This window comes from Mytilus edulis, chromosome 11, assembly GCF_963676685.1.
Source record: "Mytilus edulis chromosome 11, xbMytEdul2.2, whole genome shotgun sequence".
NCBI classification, from domain to species: Eukaryota; Metazoa; Mollusca; class Bivalvia; order Mytilida; family Mytilidae; genus Mytilus; species Mytilus edulis.
Genome location: NC_092354.1, coordinates 71,159,247 through 71,184,360, shown reverse-complemented (window position 1 = coordinate 71,184,360; position 25,114 = coordinate 71,159,247). Strand labels below are relative to the sequence as shown.

At 31.9% G+C, this 25,114-nt stretch overlaps 1 protein-coding gene across 1 annotated transcript in view; it reads left to right on the top strand.

Moving 5' to 3' along the window:
• The window catches only part of LOC139494557 (uncharacterized), a 28,904-nt gene extending 8,673 nt beyond the window's left edge, over nt 1-20,231 (top strand). The window contains exons 4-10 of the mRNA XM_071282718.1: nt 3,490-4,733; nt 5,255-5,342; nt 5,788-5,838; nt 16,862-16,975; nt 17,785-17,898; nt 18,374-18,487; nt 20,224-20,231. Coding sequence (XP_071138819.1) covers nt 3,490-4,733; nt 5,255-5,342; nt 5,788-5,838; nt 16,862-16,975; nt 17,785-17,898; nt 18,374-18,487; nt 20,224-20,231 — 1,733 coding nt within the window. The remainder of the gene's footprint in view (nt 1-3,489; nt 4,734-5,254; nt 5,343-5,787; nt 5,839-16,861; nt 16,976-17,784; nt 17,899-18,373; nt 18,488-20,223) is intronic.
• Nucleotides 20,232-25,114: the final 4,883 nt, after the last annotated feature.

Below are 25,114 nucleotides of genomic sequence, written 5' to 3'. Positions count from 1 at the left end.
GCGCAAAAACGCAGCAGGGTTAAACATGTTTTGTAAGATCTCAACCCTTTCCCTATACCTCTAGCCAATGTCGAGTGAAGAAACACGGAGCATTCACGTAGGACTACTGTCAGCTCCAGATCTTGATTAAACTGATTGAGAGATTATGTCTTCATAATTTATAACCATTCGGCATAAAACAATGAAAACAACTCATATCTTATGTTGAGCTATATAATGCTCCCCACATAAAAAATGTGAAACAATTTAAAAGAAAAAAAACCCGTTTTCCCTGATGCCATGAACTTATTGTGTTTAATGTTAGTTTATTAATGTATATCATAAACTTCATTTGATAATTATGTTTTAAAAATAAAAAAATAAAACATTCGGACGAATCACTTTTATAGACTTATCGTTCACAAGGAGCTATTCAAACCAAATATTTGAAAGCTAAGGATAAAAATAGTCGATGTAGTGAAAGTGCTTTAATACAAAAAAAAAAGAAGAAGAATATATAAACAAATAGCCAAATATTAGACATAGTTACAATAAATAAAAACGTCATAATGAACTATATAATTTAAGTCGAAGAAAAAGTAATGATAATTCCATGACATTGAAAGAAGGGTGACATAAACGGCAATAATGCAAGGTGCCCTTGGAGGTTAGCTGATCCTACGTCCCATATTTGTAACTTTATAACTTCTTTTGTTTCGAATTTAAGCCTACCAATCAACATTTTTTTTGTTTTAGTTTGTGAATATTAAATAAAACCAACATCAAACACCTGTAGATAAACACATTAATCTCTACTTAAATATCATCCAATAATGCAAAAAAAAATTTTTTTTTTTGAATTTGTAGTGCTAAATATTTCAAAGAACCAAATTACTTTTTTCTATAATTTTAAATTATAACGGTTTAATTAAAAAAATACTATTGGGATAACACATGACCTTAACTAGCTATGAAGCCCTCACACGGTCGGCAGTAGCACATTTTTTTTATCGGTTTATAAACAAAAACCAGAAAACATGAAACCAAAAAGATTTACATTGAAATCGAGAAAAACGTTCTAGATTAATGCATGCATAGTATATACCATCTGAGGAGAAAAAAAGCACATAGCAACACTTCCTTGTTATTGCCAATCTATAAATGTTTCAATTCAGAAATGTGATTCTATTTTATCAAGGATGATACAGATTGAATGTAATGTATATAAAATAAAATTGCTTTCTTTGTTATAAAAACGTAAAGAGTATAATTATAAAGCTTCGTAGTCAATTTTTTTTTAACAAATATCACGAAATCGATAACCTCTGTTTTAAAATTTTCAGACTTTTGTTTTATTATGTTGTTGGCTGAAAAAAGTCACGTTGAATACTAACAATACAGTATATCATTATATAAAATTTCGTCATCTTTGTGCATATATCAAAAACGTGATTTCATCTAAGGACATGGACCTGATCTTAGTCATATAATAACACTTCTGTAAAAAGAATCGATTATTGGATATTCAAAATAAAAGCACTAGAATTACTGTTGATAGACATTTTAAATGTTAATGTTTACACATTTACCGAAAAGAGTACTAATATACAGGTCATTAAAAGTTTCATTTTTTTACCTATATTTATATATAAGTGATTGGATAATGCCATAAAAATCAATATCGATCAGGAAGACATGGTTTTGATCCAACATTAGCTTCCTCATTCATTTGTACTATTAAGTTTACTTTGAAGTTAATTCTTTTTTGGATGACCTATAAAAGTTGTATATATATAAGAAATGTCGACTTCTAAATTTTGTCATAGCTAAAAAATCAGATAATTACAGCTAAAATTAAAGTAATGTTTCTTCGACAATGGGTCTTCTGGGCAATCACGAGTTACATATGGGAACTTACTCTATGCATCGAAGGTAAAACAAATTTACATACGTTTTGATTTGAAAACTTGATCAAAGCTTTTACTGTACATTTGAATCATTTCATAATTTTTTAATAATAACAAATACGGTTGAAAGCGATCAAAATTAATATTCACGTTATCAGTATGATATTCACAACATAGTCACTGTGTATTATTGACACCAAACATAGGATACAGACAACGCAGACATAATGGAGAAAAAATAAACAAGATAATAATTTCTTTAATTTAAAGGATTTCTACAGCTTGCCGCTCATAAATCGGTTTTCTGATATACCATGCTTTATGTTCACAACTAACAAATAATGACAAGATTGTTTGTTTAATTCCCCAAAAATGCGCACTTTGTACCAGGAAAATAGGTCTATAAGTCACTTTAAACATTGATGTCAATGGTATTACTAACAAATGAAAAAAAAATATTATCGAAAATATTCATGTAATGTTTTTTTCTCCTACTGAAAGCTTGCAATAAGTTCATGTATTTAGCAGTTTTCCCCGGTCATTGACATAGTAAATACTGAACTGTTCATCTTTTGATAGTACACATAGATTGGCAATTTGTGAGAAATGTTGATGTCGTAGATTCGTCTTCAGATTAAAGTTTTGAAATTAGGAAACATGTTCCCTTTGATATGAACCTTCTAATTTTAATGCAAAATTTATAGTTTTGAACCGAAATTCACTGTCCAAAAAAATGATAGTACAAATGGGGCATCCGTGCATTTAGACACTTTCTTGTTACAAACTGGTGTAAGCTGCAATGAACAACACATGCATTTTGAAAGATACTGTTTTTTATATGATGATTTACAAAAATGTCCAAATAATAAGACAAATTAATTGTATTTTTTTTTAAAGTTGAATTACGTGAAAGGTTTATTTTAAACTAGTAAGCTCTCCAACATATTTTACTTGTTACAGCGCCTGTTTGATAGTCTAAATCAAGATAACATATTTAGAATTAGTCTAAAAAAAAAGTAAAAACGCCATGGGTAGAAAGGAAAATGTCGTGCATTTCGCTAGTAAGGTCGATATATTTTTTTTTTTTTTTTTTTATAAAAGATCGTTTTGATGATTATCGAACTTCAGTAAATATGAACTCTCTCTATCAAAATACAAAAGTTGTTTGGTAAGATATGGTAGAATTGCATATCTGGTTCAAGATCGACCTAAAAGTGTTCTTTTACAAAGTGCGTCGTTTTAGAGTTAAACAACACACTTTGTCATTGTTTGTTAATTGATCATTGATACAAACACAAAGCACTTCTTATTCATAAATCTGTCATAAGCGGTAAATTCGTCAAACCGGTAGAAATGGTTTTAACTAAGGGAATATTGATCTTGTTTTTTTATTTCTTTTTTTTTCTGCATTAAGTTGGAACCCAATTTCCGCTTGCGATGACACAGAGTGATAGTGAAGACTATTATTGCCATACAGTTCCAGCAAAATTTATTTTGACCACTTTATGATTAAGAAATTTAAATGTTCATAATCATTTTACATATCTCACAATGTTGCATGGTTTTCAGTAATAATAAAATGCTTATAACTGCAACTTTACAGGAAAAGACAATAAAGGCAGACATTTTATTTTCGGTTTTATGGACAACGCACCTGGTGGCCTGTTGTTAGAAGTTTTTATCACCACTAATTGCTTTTGCACTGTTCAAGTTAACGTAACAACTCCACTGTTTCATCCGCCGGTTTCCAAAACTTTATACGTGACTCATCAACAAGTAAAGAATGTCGCTTTTACATATGATCTCCGTGGTATTGGAACTGAACATAGCAACAAGGGGGTAGAAATTCAATCCAGCGAAGAGATTACCGTATATGCTGTCAATAAACATTCGGCTACCTCTGACGCATTTGTTGTATTTCCTGTTGATTCGCTTGGGTACACTTATTACGCAATAACTTGGAGTGAGAAGCCTGCATTTCTAATTATTGCGACAGAAGACAATACCAGTGTAGAAATTACTATTGGAAGAGGAGGCTCGCCAATTTCTTACAATAGTGTCAGCTACAAAGCTGGAATGACATTTATAGTTAACATGAATAAGTTCCAAACTTTCCAAGCTGTTGGAAGTTCGAGTTCAGATTATTCAGGAACCTTTATTAGATCTTCAAAGGTGGTATCAGTAATAAGTGGTAATCAATACAGTGTCATAGGCGCTGGATTTGCTGATCATCTGTCATCACAAATGACACCGATAAATACATTTGGCAAAAGGTTTGTTACATTAAAAATGCCAAACTGCGATGTGCCCGTTAATTTTAAAATTGTCGCAAGTGAGAACAACACGAATGTAAATATATATGGAAAAGGTCCAGTTCATTTAATAATAGCTGGTGATATGTATAGTTTTCGAATCGTTGACAAATTATCACGGACTATTGTTGCAGACAAACCAGTTGCGGTAGCGTTCTTTGCTGAAGGTGGTTGTGGTTCCGATAATGGAGACCCGGCCATGATATTACTCCCACCTATAGAACAGTTTGCTGCAGAATATACGTTTTCAACAATTAAAAATCCAGGTAATCCATTTCAAAATGCTCTTACAGTTATAATTCGATCTTCTGAAATAAATGGACTATTACTCGATGGATTAGGTGTTTCGTCGTATCACTGGCGACACGTACTAGGAAGCACAGACCTACAAATCGCTGACGTCAATGTGGCAGAAGGATCCCATACCATATATCATAGTAACCCGACAGTTACATTTTTTCTAGCGTCGACGGGGATAGCTAGAGCAAATGGTTATGGGTATATTGCTGGACAACGCTTAGCATCAATTAATACTGTAAGTGTACGGACATTGTCACTTTTACAATGAAATGATTTAGAAATTAAGAAAAACATAATTTGGTAAATATAATTTGAATTAAGGATATCTTTCATCATGATAATAGAAATAATAACAAGTTACATGATAATTATCATGATAATATTATAAAAACCTTTAAACCGATCTTGATAATAATAATCAATATAACAGTTATAATATTCTGTGAGTGGAAAACCCAGATTTCGGGTAGATTATTCCTGATCCATTAATGTTACCCGAAGAGTAACGTGTAATAAGAAAAATCACAACCATTCGTTTTATGTCAAATTAAGATTGAATATGATATCATTAATTCAGTGGTTTTTTCACAGCATTCTTTATAGGAAAGCGGAAGAAAAGCGGAAAGGGGTGGTAAAACGGTATAAATTTTACACAGTAAGCAAGTGAAATGACGATGTACATACACTCAGATGTAAGTTTTTTTTTAGTAAAATGTTTTGCAAATGTATATTATTCATAGCCGTTATTCCATTTAGATGTGCAATACTAGTATGACTGTTCCAGGAGACATTGTTGATAATGACTGTGATGGTTTTATTGATGAAGAACTTCTAGATGGCAAGGGTAATATTTATCTTATGTAGATAGTTCCATACAACAAAATGAATTCCCTCTTACGTCATGCTATTGATTTGAAAATGAATGTTAATGCAGGAATCGAGTATTTCTTGAGATTATTGTGCTTTTACAATACCTTATCAATACAATTTATGTGAAAATATTTCAGAATTTTGACCTCAATTTAATTAATTGCTACTATTTAAAACATTATAATGTAGTCCATTAGTTTAAAAACTGAATTTTGATAATGTGTGCGTGTTTCACAAAAAACTAGAAAGACTGTATTAGTTAAACCATCAAAACAAAAATTTGAAAAACGACTACCAATACTGCTACACTGGGCGTGACCACATATGCTCCAAGTAGGAACAGAGTTACGGGTCATCAATATATATATATAGTCATAAATAGTTGAATATGTCAAACAAATGTTTTCTTTGTTTTAAAGATAATGATGGAGATGGCAAGATCGATGAGGACTTGGCAGCCTATCACAATGGTATAAATATTTCTTTTAATTAAATAACTCAGACAATTATTTATTTAATGATTGGTTGATAAATACCTTACTGATGAAAAATCACTTCAAACAATTTAAGTCTAATTCCAGAAAACTAATATTTTACATGTCAAGACAAGAGAAAGAAGAAAATTGTGAAAGTGTTAAGATCTTTTGTTTTATATTTCATATTGAAATGCAACGATACATCATCAAGACTATATGTACATGTATCAAGGATACAAACTTAATTATAACAAGTCTACCGTAATTTGACCTTTAATGGTTTACTTTTACAAATTGTGACTTGGTTGTAGAGTTGTCTCATTGGAATCATACCTAATCTTCTTAAATCTATTATTTGATCTTTAATATGATGTTAACCATCAAAAAGTCATTTGTAAGTAACATTGCAATGTATACAGTTCACTTAGAAAAGTTATATGAAGTCGACTGATATACAAATTTATACACGAGTGAAATTTCTTCAATTTTCAAAAAAACCAGAAGAGATAAGTTAAGTAAAACAGGAAAAACAAATACTGAAGTGAAAGTTGATACAAACACAAATACACGATAACGAGCTAATAATGCTTTTATGAAAGGGGTTAATCTACAAAATCACACACACTAGTACATAACACTGACCGAGTGTAAAACACGATGTTTATAACAATGGAAAGACAGACTGCTGTCGATAAAAATTATATAAAGCACACAGAACAACACGGAACTCTTTAAACAGCAATGGAGGTGTTCACTGGTGATGAGACAGGGTAGGAAGATATCGGTCCATATTTTACACTCGTCGGTTTTCTAATGTAAGTAAAACATAACAATGATTCTAATGCAGTCAGTATCATTCGAGAAACAGAGGATGGAAGTGTAGTGATGGCTTTCCGAACATTATATATATCTTATCTGTGAAAAACATATTCAATAACAGTCAACTATTTAGTAATGCCATCCGTAAAATATTTGAAGGGGTGATTTGTCTTCACCGCTAGGGAATTTGGTTTGACAAAGTTAACAAATTTAACATTAAACTATTTAGTGGAAGGTTTCAATCTATTTTGAGGAATGAAAGATGTAAAAATACAATGCTAGCTATTTAAATTTGATTTTAGAAGCTATGTTATGAAGTCTGCCTCATTCGGTTTACAAAAAAACTGGATGGCAAGAAAAGAAGCAAAAGTGGTGTTCATAGAAAGTAACTCTTTATTTTAATAATGGTGCTTTTGTTTGATTCAAAGTAAGATTAAAATTTATTCAATTGATGGGAATGACATTTGCGTGTTTTGATAGGAAAGCAAATCAATGTTAATAAAAGCGGGATAAATAGAGATGTTACAGTAGGCATCAAACATCCTAAAGATCAAACGAAATACAAAAAAAGGACACTATTTTGCTATTTCTCTTTTTTCGTAAGGATAAAATTACACAACGGACTTTTCTTTCCTGTTTTATATTTAAAATGACCAATAAGAGCTAACAGTTTTTGTATTTGTAAATTGATACATATGATATGTAGACCTTTTTCATTTTATACAATTATGGACATGAACATTCAGTTACTACCCTGTTTAAATATTCCTGGTTTTCTCTGCAATAGTTGGAGAGCGTTGTTAACTTCCGATTCCTGAAAACAATGGCTTTATAAATCAAATGCATGTACTGAGTTTATTTGATTACAGATAAAGATGAATGTGCGAGTAATCCATGTTTGAATGGTGGTTCATGCAAAGATGAGACGAATTATTATAATTGTACATGTGCTCCAGGATACACGGGAAGTACCTGCCATATAAGTATGCTTTAGTCCATATATGTACAAAACATAATTATGGTTAAACTGCAACGAGACAATAAGAGAACAACACAATTATATATATAAATATAGTTTTGTGATTCTTAGAGACAGTTCTTTATTTAAAGTTCTACATTATTCTACTAAAGGACACTTATCTGGTGAAATCATATTTCGCATTACATATTTTTTGAATAAACAAACCGTAAATAGTTATCAAAAGTACCAGGATTATAATTGTATACGCCAGACGCGCGTTTCGTCTACATAAGACTCATCAGTGACGCTCAGATCAAATTAGTTAAAAAGCCAAACAAATACAAAGTTGAAGAGCATTGAGGACCCAAAATTCCAAAAAGTTGTGCCAAATACAGCTAAGGTAATCCACTCATGGGGTAAGAAAATCCTTAGTTTTTCGAAAAATTCAAAGTTTTGCAAACAGAAAATTTATAAAAGACCATATAATTGATATTCATGTCAACACCGAAGTGCTGACTACTGGGCTGGTGATACCCTCGGGGACGAAACGTCCACCAGCAGTGGCATCGACCCAGTGGTGTAAATAGTTATCAAAAGTACCAGGATTATAATTTTATACACCAGACGCGCGTTTCGTCTACATAAGACTCATTAGTGACGCTCAGATCAAAATAGTTAAAAAGCCAAACAAATACAAAGTTGAAGAGCATTGAGGACCCAAAATTCCAAAAAGTTGTGCCAAATACAGCTAAGGTAATCTACTCCTGGGGTAAGAAAATCCTTAGTTTTTCGAAAAATTCAAAGTTTTGTAAACAGAAAATTTATAAAATGACCATATAATTGATATTCATGTCAACACCGAAGTGCTGACTACTGGGCTGGTGATACCCTCGGGGACGAAACATCCACCAGCAGTGGCATCGACCCAGTGGTATAAATAGTTATCAAAAGTACCAGGATTATAATTTTATACGCCAGACGCGCGTTTCGTCTACATAAGACTCATCAGTGACGCTCAGATCAAAATAGTTAAAAAGCCAAACAAATACAAAGTTGAAGAGCATTGAGGACCCAAAATTCCAAAAAGTTGTGCCAAATACAGCTAAGGTAATCTACTCATGGGGTAAGAAAATCCTTAGTTTTTCGAAAAATTCAAAGTTTTGTAAACAGAAAATTTATAAAATGACCATATAATTGATATTCATGTCAACACCGAAGTGCTGACTACTGGGCTGGTGATACCCTCGGGGACGAAACGTCCACCAGCAGTGGCATCGACCCAGTGGTGTAAATAGTTATCAAAAGTACCAGGATTATAATTTTATACGCCAGACGCGCGTTTCGTCTACATAAGACTCATCAGTGACGCTCAGATCAAACAGTTATTTACGATTATTACAGAACAGAGATATTAGTATAACGCGGATCTTTGATGGATATATGTTTGTGGTTCTCGCTTAATGTAGTTAAGAAAAAACTTTAACATTAATGTATGTTGCTTCTATTTATCAACCTAAACTTAAATTAAGATGATTTCTCTGAATTTTTAAATATTAAGTATCATTCTATAGGATCAGACGGTGTGACATTAAGCATGCATGTTACGGAAACAAAAGTCCTTATGACACATGACAACATATGTTCTATTTGTTTAGCCTGAGTCTTTTATAGGCATAAGTGGGAGGTGTACATTATCCACAATTGTTTTAGTTTTCCTTATACTTCTTAATTTCATGACAAACGTTAAAATGATACTGTTTTAATAAATTCCTGTTTATAGATATAGATGAATGCGCAGCTAATCCATGCATAAATGGAGGAACATGTGTAGATTTGATCAATGCGTACAATTGCATATGTCTCTCTGGATATACGGGGAAAATATGTGCAACAGGTAATAACTAGTTTATAAGAGGAAGGAGGTCTCCCATTAAATCTACATAATTGAATAGTTATAACTTAGATGTCTACCAAGAAGTAATTATCAAGAAATATATGTAAGCTGACTAGCTTACTACCTGTACTATTAATATCAATCAGCATACAAAACTAGCCGTAATCAAGGAATCAAGTAATCGCTACTTTTTTTTTTAGATTAGCACATGTTTAGAATATGTTTACATTAACCTGAAGCTCCTTCTGTTTTAAAAAAATCTGATCAATCAGATACTAGGACCTGTTTTGATTTTTCAACAGAAAAACACTGAAGAATACACAATTAAATATAGCAAAATTAAATTTAAGATATTTCTTTTTTTATAGGGGTAAAAGAGGGACGAAAGATTCCAAAGGGACAGTCAAACTCATGATTCTAAAACAAACTGACAACGACATGGCTAAAACAAACAACAGCACACACGACACAACATAGAAAACTAAAGAATAAACAACACGAACCCCACCAAAAAACTAGGGGTAAAAGATGGGCAAACACAGGAACAAAACACTCATTTTACTAAAAAAATATCTATCTCTAAATGTAAATTAATGCAATAATCAATGACAACTGATAAATCAACGAGAACTCAAAATATGTGATTTTATAATGTATAATGATTTCATTAAGTCGTCCTTTCGTTTGTCATAAATATTTGAAGACACTTTTTAAATAGATGTCGATGAATGTAACAGCAGTCCATGTATGCACAACGGAAACTGTACGGATATGACCAACGCCTACAACTGTTCATGTGAAGCAGGGTATGCTGGAAACAACTGTCAAACAGGTAAATAGTCAAACGAATGTAATGTGTGAACGGGATAATATATTTATTCATATGATATACTGTATATCCATTATGCTAATTCTATCTCTCTGTGTCTCTTATCCTAATTATGCTGTGTCTAAAACATCTTGTTGTTCTACATTATACAAAACAGTCACATTTGCGAATTTTCTTTTTTAGAACCAGAAAAATAAAACATATATTGCTACTAAGGTGTAGGAAATTGATTTAAAATTATAATTATCTCGTTTTTCATGATCTCGGATATTAAACTGTTATTCACAACAGAATCAATGCGTGCTCTTACAAAATGTTCATGTTAATATAAGTAGACGATTAATTCGACACAATATTACTAATATTTGTGTGGGAATAAGCATGATCTTATTTTACTGATATACTTGTTTACAAATATATGAATCTCAAACGTAGCTGTGGTTTGCTCTCTGACGTGTATCATATTTCAAAACAGAATATTTAGCTGATCTTTGGAACCAGTAATTTTTACTTTCGCAGAGCGCTGCTCGGTTATATCACTGTTTATAATCCGAGTCAATTTATCATATTGTTTTCATCTATGTTAAATAATGCAACTTGCAAATATAAAAAACAACATTAAAGACCAGTTAACCCATCGCTGACTATTTCTTTATATTTTTTCCAAACATGATGCCTGTAGACCTATATTAAATAAATTATAGATATAGACGAATGTGCCAGTAATCCATGTATGCATGATGGAAGTTGTGTAGATTTGGTGAATTCGTATAACTGTACATGTGTTTCTGGATTCACGGGACACAGCTGTCAAATAGGTAAAATATATATATATCTTTTTTTGAGAGCCCAGGTGGTCGTGTGGTCTAGCGGGACGGCTGCAGTGCAGGCGATTTGGTGTCACGATATCACAGTAGCATGGGTTCGAATCATCCCGGCGAGGAAAGAACCAAAAATTTGCGAAAGCAAATTTACAGATCTAACATTGTTGGGTTGATGTTTAGACGAGTTGTATATACATTATGTTCACATCCATGTATCACCATCATTGATGGCGATCCGATGGATACATCTGTTGTAGAGTTGTCACTGACTCAGACGTACTTATAAACATAATTATTTTCTGTGACTGTATATTACATTAATTTGTAGGATCCTTTACTATAGATAATTTAGCTGATCTGTAACAATAACATCTTCATGCCTTATATATCATGTACTGTAGTTCGCCGCTAGATTAAAACTGACGAGGACAGGTAACACACGGCCTGCGAAAGCTCTTTTTTTGAGAGCCCAGGTGGTCGTGTGGTCTAGCGGGACGGCTGCAGTGCAGGCGATTTGGTGTCACGATATCACAGTAGCATGGGTTCGAATCCCGGCGAGGGAAGAACCAAAAATTTGCGAAAGCAAATTTACAGATCTAACATTGTTGGGTTGATGTTTAGACGAGTTGTATATACATTATGTACACAGCCATGTATCACCATCATTAATGGCGATCCGATGGATACATCTGTTGTAGAGTTGTCACTGACTCAGACGTACTTATAAATATAATTATTTTCTGTGACTGTATATTACATTAATTTGTAGGATCCTTTACTATAGATAATTTAGGTGATCTGTAACAATAACATCTTCATGCCTTATATATCATGTACTGTAGTACGCCGCTAGATTAAAACTGATGAGGAAAGGTAACACACGGCCAGCGAAAGCTCTTTTTTTGAGAGCCCAGGTGGTCGTGTGGTCTAGCGGGACGGCTGCAGTGCAGGCGATTTGGTGTCACGATATCACAGTAGCATGGGTTCGAATCCCGGCGAGGGAAGAACCAAAAATTTGCGAAAGCAAATTTACAGATCTAACATTGTGGGATTGATGTTTAGACGAGTTGTATATATATATATATATATATATATTATCACAGTAGCATGGGTTCGAATCCCGGCGAGGGAAGAACCAAAAATTTGCGAAAGCAAATTTACAGATCTAACATTGTTGGGTTGATGTTTAGACGAGTTATATATATATATATATATATATATAAATACCTATATATATATAGGATTTTATTGTGTGTGAATAATAACAGGTTATTGTAGTAACAATCTACAAATCTTTGTCATGGCCTTCTGTTCCTTACTATGAGTATTGTTATTAAATTTGTTGAATTTCATACTACTCAGTGACTTTTAACGTTTATCATATTTTGAATCATACATTTTATAAAAACCATTCGACTTAAATCTTTAAATTGTGATACAACTAATACAGATGGTTAAATTTTCCTGATTGTGCTACATTGGTATTCTAATAAGTTTTATAATTTATCAGGCAGGTGCAGGAAGAAGCGCAATGTAGACATAAAACAAATTAATCAACGTCATTAGTTATATATCATTTAACAAATTTTGCAATCTTTTATCTTCATGTTAACTTATGTTTCGTTCGCTAAACATGTTTTTATTATGGCCTCATCACAATGTTTGCTACTGGTCTCATAGTACCTTTATTGACTTCACACATCAATATTTAATGTTCAACTTTTAGTTTATTAATACAAGGTCTAAAAGTCATTGCTACAAAATATACTAGTATATAAACTATAAAACTATGTAAAAATATGCTATAAGTATTTAACAGTTAGAAAGAATAATGATATTCAAATGACATCTTTAAGACATAGATGAGTGCTCAAGTTCTCCATGTCATCATAACGGACAGTGTGTGGATTTAGTTGACGACTACATATGCCGTTGTCAAACAGGATTCAGCGGGGACAATTGTGAAGTAGGTAAGTGTGTCATAGCATTAACAAACAGTATTAAAAAAGAAAATGATATAAAAAGACCATTTTTTCTCGCAAAACTATTTCTTTATTAGAATTATAGCCTGAACAAAATCACTGTGTATACTCTACGTTTCCTTTAGGGTACATTTCATACCCCTTGTTTTGTTTCACATTTTTAAAGAATTTGAAAACAAAACTTTAATTATGGCCTGCATACCCTATGTGCATGTTTACTGACATTAACTGTCAAGAATCATTTTGAAACTATTCTGATAACAAATTGAAAGCATTTTAGAATACTATAAATGTAATGTTTAGTAGTTAATCATTCAAACATTCAAGATTATAAAATGTATCCAGTACTGCCTCTGTCTCCAGTCCACATCTTAGTGTATGCCTATTTGTCAATTAAAGTTCACAATTTCTATCTCAAATGGTCAGTTTAGAATTCTTGTCATAACAGTATCATCTCTAACCTTATGTCTAACATAATTTAGATAAGATATGGACTAGAAGTGTTTAAACATAGCCAATTTTGCAAAAGTTGTTTCTATAAAAAATACCAGTCATGGGTATCAATTTACTCAAAGTTTATATGTAGATAGAAATGACTGCTAACATCGGATGTTTGCATAACTTCCAAGCACAGTTATTGTTTTCTTAACAAAGTCCTGTAGAATAATTAAATCATAGCATTTTCAATGTAAATTATCTGTTTAATTACCTAGGGGGTAGGCATTTTTTTTTTGCCCTGGGGCCTCACCTTTCCTCAATCATACCTGTTTCCAGCAATGATGAATATTTAGTACATTTTTTAGGATAGAAAACACTATTGTAAGATTTAGTGTGGTATCTTTGTAATTCTAGCTTGTTCTTATTAGCTCACCTGACCCAAAGGGAAAAGTGAACTTTTCACATCACTTGGCGTCCGTCGTCCGTCGTTAACTTTTACAAAAATCTTCTCCTCTGAAACTACTGGGCTAAATTAAACCAAACTTAAAAAAACACAATCAATATTGGGGTATCTAGTTTAAAAAATGTGTTCGATAACCCGGCCAACTAGCCAAGATGGCCGCCATTGCTAAAAATAGTTTTGGCTAATATCTCTGAAACCAAAGCATTTACAGCAAATCTGACATGGGGTAAAAATGTTTATCAGGTCAAGGCCTATCTGCCTGTAAATTTGCAGATGAAGCGGACAACGCGTTGTTAGGTTGCTGCTCCTGAATTGGTAATTTTAAGGAAAGTTTGCTGGTTATTATCTTGAATATTATTATAGGCAGAGATAATCTGTAAACAGTAATAATGTTCAGTAAAGTAAGACCTACAAATACGTCAACATGACAAAAATGGTTATTTGATCCCTTAAGAGGTAATGGCCCTTCATAGTAAATTTTTCGAACATTTGTGTATTTTATCTTCTCATCTGAAACTACTGAGACACATTCAACTAAGCTTGTCCACAATCATCATAAGGGTGTCTTGTTAAAGAATTGTGTCTGAAGACCCTTCCGCGTACCAAGATGGCCAAGGTGGCTAAAAAAATAAGAACATACGGGTAAAATGTAGATTTTGGCTGATATCTCTGAAACCAAAGCATTTTGAGCAAATCTAACATGATTATATTGTTCATTTTGCAAGATCTTTCTGCCCTGTTGTTGTCTTGCTGCCCTGGAATTGATAATTTTAATAAAATTTGGCAGCTTTTGGTTATAATCTTGAATACTATTTTAGATTAAGATAAACTGTAAACAGCAATAATGTACATCAAAGTAAGACCTACACACAAGGTCACATGAACAAACTGGTCAATTGAGCCCTTAAGGAGTAATTGTCCTTTATAGTAAATTTTTAGCAAATTTCATAAATTTTGTAATTTTTTATAAATTTTTACAAAATATTTTCCAGTGTTACTACTGGGATTACTTTTGGATTATCGACAGGACAAAAACACCCCACCAATTATATTTATGAAGGCTCAATGAGTTTCAATGACTGCAAAGAGTAAATAGAAGCACTTCTAAACAATTGTAAATCACGAATATGCATAAAGTATAAATTTTTTCTAAATTTAGGGCTTTAAGTAAAACATGCATACTGTAAATTGTGATCTTCTGCTGAGTTAACATAGTTAAGGCCAGGGATTGTCTCAATCTTCATGAAATATTTATCAAACTTCATATTTGAGTTAATTTCCTTAAAATCATTTTGATAAACAAGATTTTGTAAAATTCGGTATGTTATCCTAAATAGGTTCCAATTATGTAAATATAGACAATGCAATTTCCCATAGAAACTCCCCTTGCGGCTAAATCTGTGCCACATTTACTATGAAGTTTCGTGAAAAAATTATATCCTAAACTGGAAAGTTGATATACACTTCTACTTTATTCAAAGGTCAACTTATAGGTCTGTGTGGCATATTTCCACATTTATGTCATGAACTTCTACAGTTAAAACTTATACTTACATACTATACTACCCCTACCTCCACTATTGGACTTCTTAAGAATTAAGTTTTAAGCGCTACCCTGTTTTTTCTATACTGGTAACATTCCCAAGTAATATCTCTATGAGATAAAAGACCGACCGTGCAAGGGCTGTGTAGCCAGTAAAGGTCGTTAAAAACTTCCATTTGATAAGATAAATTACAGAGATGATATATAGGAACCAGTACGGTAACAAATTACATATCTTTGAATATTATATATCTCACAAAAGAGGCGTGGTTTGAGAAACATCTGTATTTACAAAGTGCAAACTAAACAATAAATATTAATAGTAAGATTTGAAGTGTTTCCAATTAAGAATAACTTGGGTGTCTCAATATGCGACGATATTTGACGCTCGATGTTTCTTAAACGTCTGCAAAAGACCACATAGAGTACGTTTTATAGGCTTCCAATAGAAAAACTAAAGGTCATGGGCCTTTTTTTGCTTTACAGTGAAACTGAAGGCTTACAAAGAAGAAATTAATTTTTACATTGTAAAGAATTATATTTGATTAGAATTCGACGAGATAATTGCTTTAAATAAATATTTAACACTTATAAACTGACAAAGGGGATCACGGGCCTTATTTTCTTGAAAAATAATAATAAATAAAAAAAAGAGGGACGAAAGATACCAGAGGGACAGTCAAACTCATAAATCGAAAATAAACTGACACATCATGGCTAAAAATGGAACGGACAAACAGACAAACAATATTACACATGACACAACATAGCAAACTAAAGAATAAACAACACGAACCCCACCAAAATATAAGGGTAAGCAGATCCTGTGTTATCTTGACAGCCAGATCATCCGCTGATGCACATTATACAGTTGGCAAATTAAATTGTGACACTATGTATGCCCTATTAATGGGGATTATGTGTTCTAGTCTGTGCGTTCCTTCGACCGTCCGTTCGTCCCGTTTCAGATTAAAGTTTTTGGTCGATGTAGTTTTTGATCAAGCTGAAGTCCAATCAACTTGAAACTTAGTAAACGTGTTCTCTATGATTTGATGTTTCTTATTCTTATGCAAAATTAAGGATTTATCCCATTTTCACGGTTCCACTGAACATAGAAAATGATAGTGCGGATGTGGCATCCGTGTACTGGGGACACATTCTTGTTTAAAATAAGTTACTTTTCTTTTAAAAGAAGACATCGCGGACATATATTTGAGATTATGAGTCTGTTACATTGTAAACCTGTTGTTTTTTTTATTCATAGATACAAACGAATGTGGCATCAATCCGTGTTTGCACGGAGGATCATGCAGAGATATGATAAATTCTTATGTGTGTGATTGTGAAAATGGATATACTGGAGACAGATGTCAAACAGGTTGGCATTTGCATTCATGATCAATTTAGCTAATTATTTTCTATCCATTGTTCATAAGAAAGAAAAGGTTTAATGAAGACGAGTGTATTTAAAATTTAAGCATAGTTTTTAAGGATACATTTTATAAATGGATTGCTACACACTTACCTTGTTTGCCATATATTTCTTTTTAAAATGTACCAAAAGCAACCATATATAAAACTGTTCTTGAATAAAGGCAACAGGAGTATACCGCTGCTCAAAATTCAAAATTCGATTAGGGAATAAAAATATAAGGAAAAGCGCAAGACATTTTTACATAAGATAAACAAAAGAAAGTAATAACATATCATTAAGAAAAAAAATTTGTATTATTTGACAAAAATGTTGTCTTTGTGAAGCGATATCTAAAAGATAAAAAACAAAAACCTGAAAACGATCATGAACAATACAAATACATCATATATCTATAAAGAAACTTTTCATATTATCTATTGCACTGACCTATTAAAATAAGATTGCGTTAACAACTAACTTATACGAAGGGGATTATCTAGTGCGGGTACTCAACAGTTCAGACAAGTATATACGCAAAGCAAATTCCTTTAAATGTATATCTTCGCGAGTTATCTCTTCAAAATCTACAAACGTGTGATGGTACAATATATGAACATTAATATCCTATATACACATTTTTTTCTACAATGTATGCGATTAAAGTACAAAAATAAGACCATAGGAATAGATACAATTTGAAAAGGGAAAAACGCATTATTCCATATTATCTTAACCTAGTTGATACAAGTTGAAACCAAATTTGTATTTTTCAGATGTTGATGAATGTTCGAGCAATCCATGCAGTAACAATGGGACATGTGTCGACATGATATCAGGATGGGACTGTGTATGTTCTCATGGCTGCACTGGAAATCATTGTGAAACAGGTAATGTAGCTTGGTAGCATTTTAATGATCTTTGAGTTTCAATACATTCATAAAAAGGTAACCTACTAAGCAGAATAAAACCGACAAAAGTTGTATACCCTTATACTTTGATTAGATTATGTTTCATTATAAGACGTTATTCTGATTGGCAAACTGCACATCTCGCGTTATTCCTTAGTTTTTTCATGATCCTAGCTAACAATGTAATTATAAGTATTGAATGCTTCTTTTTGTAACTTCATAGGGTTGTAAAAGCGTTGACCATGCGCACATTTATAGAATGAAGCACTTCTGCGCTGCATACAAAATGTACTTCGGTCAACGCTTTTACACCCCAATGAAGTTACAAAAAAAGCATTCAATTCTTAAATAACATTCTATACTTCTGTAAGCATTCCTTCTGGCAGTTTTAGAATTTTGGAACTGACTAACCTTTCAGAAACTGATAGTTATAAAACGTTGTTTTCTTTAACAGACATCGACGAATGTGAGAGCAATCCTTGTCAAAATAACGGTACTTGTGTAGACCTTCCGGATGGATACCATTGTGTGTGTACGAATGATGCATCAGGTAGCCAATGTGAACTAAGTAAGTCTGATTGATATTTAACGATGTCAGTAACTTTTTGAGCTGTCACCTAATTATGATTTGAAATGATATATATCACGCGAAACTGGCACAAAACTTTATGTCAGCTTGCATGTCTCAATGCATTGGATTTAAACTGAACATCCAAAACAGATATGACTTTATTAGAATATATCTTGACGAAGAATACATTTTCTTTCAATAATAAATCTATAAAGCTGAGTTTATTTATCTGATAATGAAAACATCTTTTTAAATTAAGACATCGTATGACACATGGTCCTATAACCACAACAAGGTTAAACTTTGTATTTTCTTTTTTTCGGTGGAGTATTTCCCCCGTTTGACCAGCAGTAGTTACACATGCATTTTTAAAAATGTTTTGATATTTACATGATAAAACGTGTACATGTACAAACGACCCTAAAAACATTTGTATCTCGAGATAAAGGTTGATATTGTACGCACTGATACCGTAATCTATTATTTATGTAACATACTTATTTATCCAAGGTAACAGGCTTATAATTTCATACGCCAGACGCGCGTTTCATATGCATAAGACTCATGAGTGACGCTCAGATCAAAATAAGTAGTTTTAATAATAATCGGATTTGGCATAATTGCCTAAACGACATTTCTTCATCAGAAATCACATATCGTAGAAGTTAACAATTATGGATTATCGTATGTCTTCAAAAATGATAAAACCTATACCACAAGTTAAGCTATAACAGAACTGACATTAAAAGCTTTGAAACATTTTAAACAGGAAAACAAAGTAAACATGATTTACGTTGTCAAAAAATCAAACCGACTTGGTGAAGGCATGAACAGAATATGGCTTGGATTCACCAATTTATTAATGAAGTGTACGTTAAGCAATGAAAACTCCACCAATGCATTTGCTATAAATATATATGTTTTAAATAATGCTGACATTTCAACATATGAATCCAATTTAGGTATAGTGGTAAAAATCTAAGTTGAAGTTTAAAAGCTCAATATCTTAAATGTTCATCTAAATATATTAACATGTACGTACGTGATCTTTATGTTCCATTATTTTTTAATAGACAATCAACTAAGATAAAAACAAGCATCCCGTTAGTGGAGACAAACAATAGAGATAAAAGACATAGATTTTTGTTAACGTTGTAATATCCCAAATTCTGTACTCTGCTAACACAGATTTTTCATAGATTAAGCGCAAACCACGCAACCAATTTAATAAAAAAATACTCCTTTACTAGTTTTGATAACACCTTTTTATTTATTTTTTAACCAATTAGATGAATTAGCTATTGTATTCCATAGGAGGTGTGAAAATAGAACAATGTAGTTCTGACAACACTCGTAGATTGCAGAAAGAGTGCTATCTCTATTGTTTTTTTTTTGTTGTTTTACCTAAAAAAGATATATAACACTATAGAATTAACATGACCATTTGCAAAGCAAATTTAAATTGACGAATATAGGCTTAAAATGTACCAATATTTCAATTTTTACATCTTAAATTTGATAAAGGAATAGATCATTGTCACTCAATGCCTTGTCTTAATAACGGTGTATGTAATAATGGTAACAGTGGATTTACGTGTAATTGCTTTGATAACTGGTATGGTGATATTTGTGATAACAGAATTATCAACAGAACTAAGGTAAACAAAATAACTCATTTGATTGAATAGAGCTGTACAATTTGTTAATTAAAAATTGACATTTTTTTATGACAGGTTCTTAAAAGTTTTGCAACACTCAACGTTTTTTTTAAATATTTTTATCATCAATTATCAATAGATACTATATGTTAACGTGAATTTATCAAAGTATAAGGAAAAAGCAGTACGTTAGTCCATTAACAATGTATTTTCTACATCTAAATGAGAAATGCCTGTACCAAGTCAGGAATATGAAGAATATGACAGTTGTTATCTCTAGATGTGTTTGAGCTTTTGATTTGGCAATTTAATTAGGGTATTTCCTTTTTGAAGTTTCCACGGATATCAGTATTCTTGTGATTTTATTTTTTACAACTGAATAACACTTGAAATATATACTATGATATTAATAATGGAAATTAGTATCTGATTAGGACAACATCCTGAACTATGAATAACTGATCTTTATGAAATACAAAACTCTGAATATTACAAGTAAAATACAATTGAAATAATGTTAAGTTGACCCTTTTTGGTATTTTTATTGATTGATTGATTTTCACCCGTTTTTTGCTTTCATTGTGAAAAAAATCACAATTCAAGAATTGATTTTTTTTTATACTTTCAATAAAAATGAAGAGGACCAATCTGAATAAATTTGATATTTCTCTCTATTAATTATACTCTCATCCAGTTGTGAGTTTAGCTACAAAGACTGACTTGATTGGTAATAAAATTTAAACATTTATTACTCAAAAACTACTCATTGCAAATACCCATTTTTTTTCGACAGTGTTAAGCTTGATAGAAATTTTTTGAAATTTATTGATATTTTCCACTTGTATCACATATTTGGAAATAATTGAAGAACGATATTACAACAAGTCTTAAACGTCAAAAGAATACCTCATTAGGATTAGAGGGTATTGCCATTTCTGAGGTTCGAACGCACATTCGAAGTGTTGAAATGCTACTAATACATGTACAGTAGTTCGAGTACATAGAATACTCGTCGACCGATTCTTCTATACATTTTTTAATATTTAATCAAATTCAAAAATATATAGCACAAACCATTGGATAACCCATGTACATGTTGTGATAGAATACTTTCGATGACCTTTTCTACGACTTGTTAAAAAAGGGTTCTCTAACTGTTATAAAATTCTCAATATATTTGTGACATCAAATTTCAATGTTTTTGTTATTTATATTGTACCTAACAAAAAAATATTCCTGAAGTAATTTTCTGTCTCAGATAGAAAATATTGATTCCTAAGTAAGAACTTTAGGTTTGCGTAATCATACGTTTTTTGATTGAGTTAAGTCTGCCAATTGATATTTTATCGTATGTTTTTCTATGTTGTGATGTTATGCTATTGTTTCGGAAAAAGGGAGAAGGTTTGGATCCATTAAAACGTTTAATCCCGCTGCAAATGTTTGCACCTGTCCTAAGTCAGGAATCTGATGTACAGTAGTTGTCGTTTGTTTATGTAATATATACGTGTTTCTCGTTTCTCGTTTTGTTTATATAGATTAGACCGTTGGTTTTCCCGTTTGAATGGTTTTATACTAGTAATTTTGGGTCCCTTTATAGCTTGTTGTTCGGTGTGAGCCAAGGATCCGTGTTGAAGGCCGTACTTTAACCTATAATGGTTTACTTTTTTAAATTGTTATTTGGATGGAGAGTTGTCTCATTGGCACTCACACCACATCTGCCTTTATCTATGGCTTTGTAATTTTACAAGTTTACATTTTTGTGTAAGCTAGAAATTAGACAAGGTATTGTTGGTGTTGCCTCGTTAGAAAAACCAGAATTTATTGATACGAATACCTGAGTTTTTATTAATCAAAGAAAAGGCAAACAATTTCAAAGGAATATTTTAACTCATAAGTCAACAACAAACTGACAATGTCATTGCAAACACTACTTCAATTATGTTGGTCAAATTCCAAACATATGCACTGTTTGCAAAGCTAGACGGAATGGTTCATTATTGAAAGTCACAATTTGAACAAAATTTTGCACTTCGTCTTGTTAAAATGCATACAACTTAAAGCATTGACAAATATGTAGAGTTTTTACCCTAATTGAATACATATGAATAAGTATGAACAAAACCTAACATTACTCTCGGAAAACCAATGAAAATCAAATTGAAAATGGACTTTTTTAAACCCAAATAATTTTCTAAGTTTGCATTGTTAATCAATTCCTTTTTTTTACAACAGAAATTGCTATTGTTTCTGATTTTCTTTAGCAGTTTCTATAAAGAAATGAGCGCACACAATTGGACTCCAATATATCAAAGAGAAAAATTGCAAAATTGTCTTTAAGATGTATATGCTATCTTAAATTATGAAAAACACAATATATAGAAAATAATTAAAAGTGCTCTTCATAATATTAATAATATTAATACTTCAATACACATGATTTTAGTATAAGAATAATGATATATATTATACCTTCTTTTAAGGGTTGTTTGGATCTTGAATATTCAGATTGCAACTGCTTCACACATCAGTTAAATGTGAAAAATCCAAAGTCGCATAAGTCCTTGTTCGGTTCCCTTGGGTTTGTTACAGGACTTCTAGTAAGCATCATTTCATATTGTGCATGGATGCTGTTAGACAAATCGCAGGCAAGAAACTGTAAAACAAGACCAGAAAAGGATCTGTCTAAATCGCAAAAAGAAGAAATAACCTCGCCGTCATGCAGTGATGAAAAATCGAACGAGAAAATAAAATTACCATCAGAATCAAGGAGAAAAGTTCCAGCACATAGTTCGGAGACGCATAATTGTTTCGTAGATCACACAGGTTTTGACTTTTCAAAATTTTGTGTAAACAAAGATGGAAGTAGAAGAATACCGAAATGTAGACACCAAAAACAAATAAATGTTTAAACTGATTAATTTCATGTTTAGATTTGTATTTTGCAACAAAATAATAGTTGTATGTCAATAAATAGAAATATTCAATAAGAAAAACAAATCATCTATTTTCAAAATAATAAAAGTAATTATTACAGAGCTGATTTTTCTATTTATAAGTTTCATTTCTTTCACATGGCAATTTCCCATTAAAAGCTTATATGCACTACAATTTTTTCAAAGGTTAAAATATAGGAATGGCGGCATTTCTTCAACATGTACATGTCCTGATATTTTAACATATACTCAAATTCTGTACTTTTGCCTTCCTTCATTTTGGACCTTCATAGACTCATGGCTATTTATGTTTATTTATACCTGTAACAATCTCAAGTTATTTCATTTTGAGATGGAAAACATAGAGATCATATTTTTGAATCAGTACGTTAACAAAACGAAATATCTATGAACATTATACATGTTATATATATGTATCCCCGTGGTCTGTGAGTAATCTGTATTTACAAAATGCAACCTATCAACTAATATTTTGAATTAATTCAATACTTTATAGTGTAAGTAATCTACACCTCATTTTATATTCAGCCGAATGTCAGAGACTGGATACTTTTATGTTCCAAAGAAGTTTTGCAGTTCCTGCTCTACTTGCATTACCAATCTTGATAAAATTGAGAAAGGAAATGGGGAATGTGTCAAAGCGACAACAGCCCGACCATAGAGCAGACAACAGCCGAAGGCCACCAATGGGTATTCAATATAGCGAGAAACTCCCGCACCCGAAATGTCCATTGATGTCCATAACAAGTGACAATTTGGCCATAAATTGCATTTAGTGAAAACACATCATGAACCGATGTGACTGAATTAATTGAAACATATACGTGGGTATATATGATGAGTTTCTGTTCAAGCGACGATATTCCAAAACGGTCAACCAAATCATGACGGTGTCCTGGAAATTTTAAAGGGATGATTCCAACTTTACCATTTAGTTAGGTTCAAAAGCTTTATCTTAAGCAAAACTATCTATCAAGTATTAAGGATAAAGATATGGAATGCCAGCGTTTGAATATTAGTTTGTCTTGGAGTAATAATACGCTGCTCGATTAGTGCCACTTCTTTTGACGGTTTGGGATATATCGAATCGCATCAACATTAGGTCGTAATGGAATGTTTTAATCAATTTCGGATATTGAAAATCATTAAAGAACTTTTGCAACAACTATATAAGGGATCAAATGTGATCTTTAGGTGAACAATATCTGATTGCTCTATCTAAGATAACTTAATGTTCCGGTTACAGTGACAATTGCCCGTCCTTTATATCGGATACTGCGGCGGCTACCTTATAGATCTGTCAATTTATGTTAAAAGTAATATTTTTCGTCCGTAACAAGCATGACAGATATTTGCACTTATCTTCGAACATTACATTAAAACATTATACACATTTCAGAAGATAACCTCCACAATTCAATGGCTGTATAATCATACATACTCGATTGTAGAAGGTTGATCCAGAAAAGGGTTTCGTACAGGCAAAAAAAAATCAATATAATTTTTATATTTTACATTTCTTTCCTTTTTTTATTTCTGTCATGAATGTTTGTCTTAGAAAGATAATATTTAGATGTTTAAAAAGATCTCATTATTCTAAATATTTCAGATTTCTCAGATTTGCTCTATGTTATGTGTTTTTCACAACAATAGGCACAACTTTTTTTTCACAATTTGTTCTATTGTAAGCTATTCCGGTCATGTAAATTGACAGGCGGTGACAACAAATTTTAACCAAGATACTCCAACAGTGATTGTGGCGAGTCATGCCTAAATTTGGTACTCTGGTTTAAGAGAATATGTAAATTTTAACAAAGTTCGACGACAACCAATGAACGACAAGTGATGACAAGTCGATAAATTGAAACTATCATTTGGCTAATAACTGTTCCTATTCTGCATGAAAAGGAACTGTTCGAATGAGAAATATATCATTCTAACATGACATTCTTCAATCATTTCGAGAACACACCCTTGCTAAAATATGATTGGGCTATTCCGATCGTATTCCT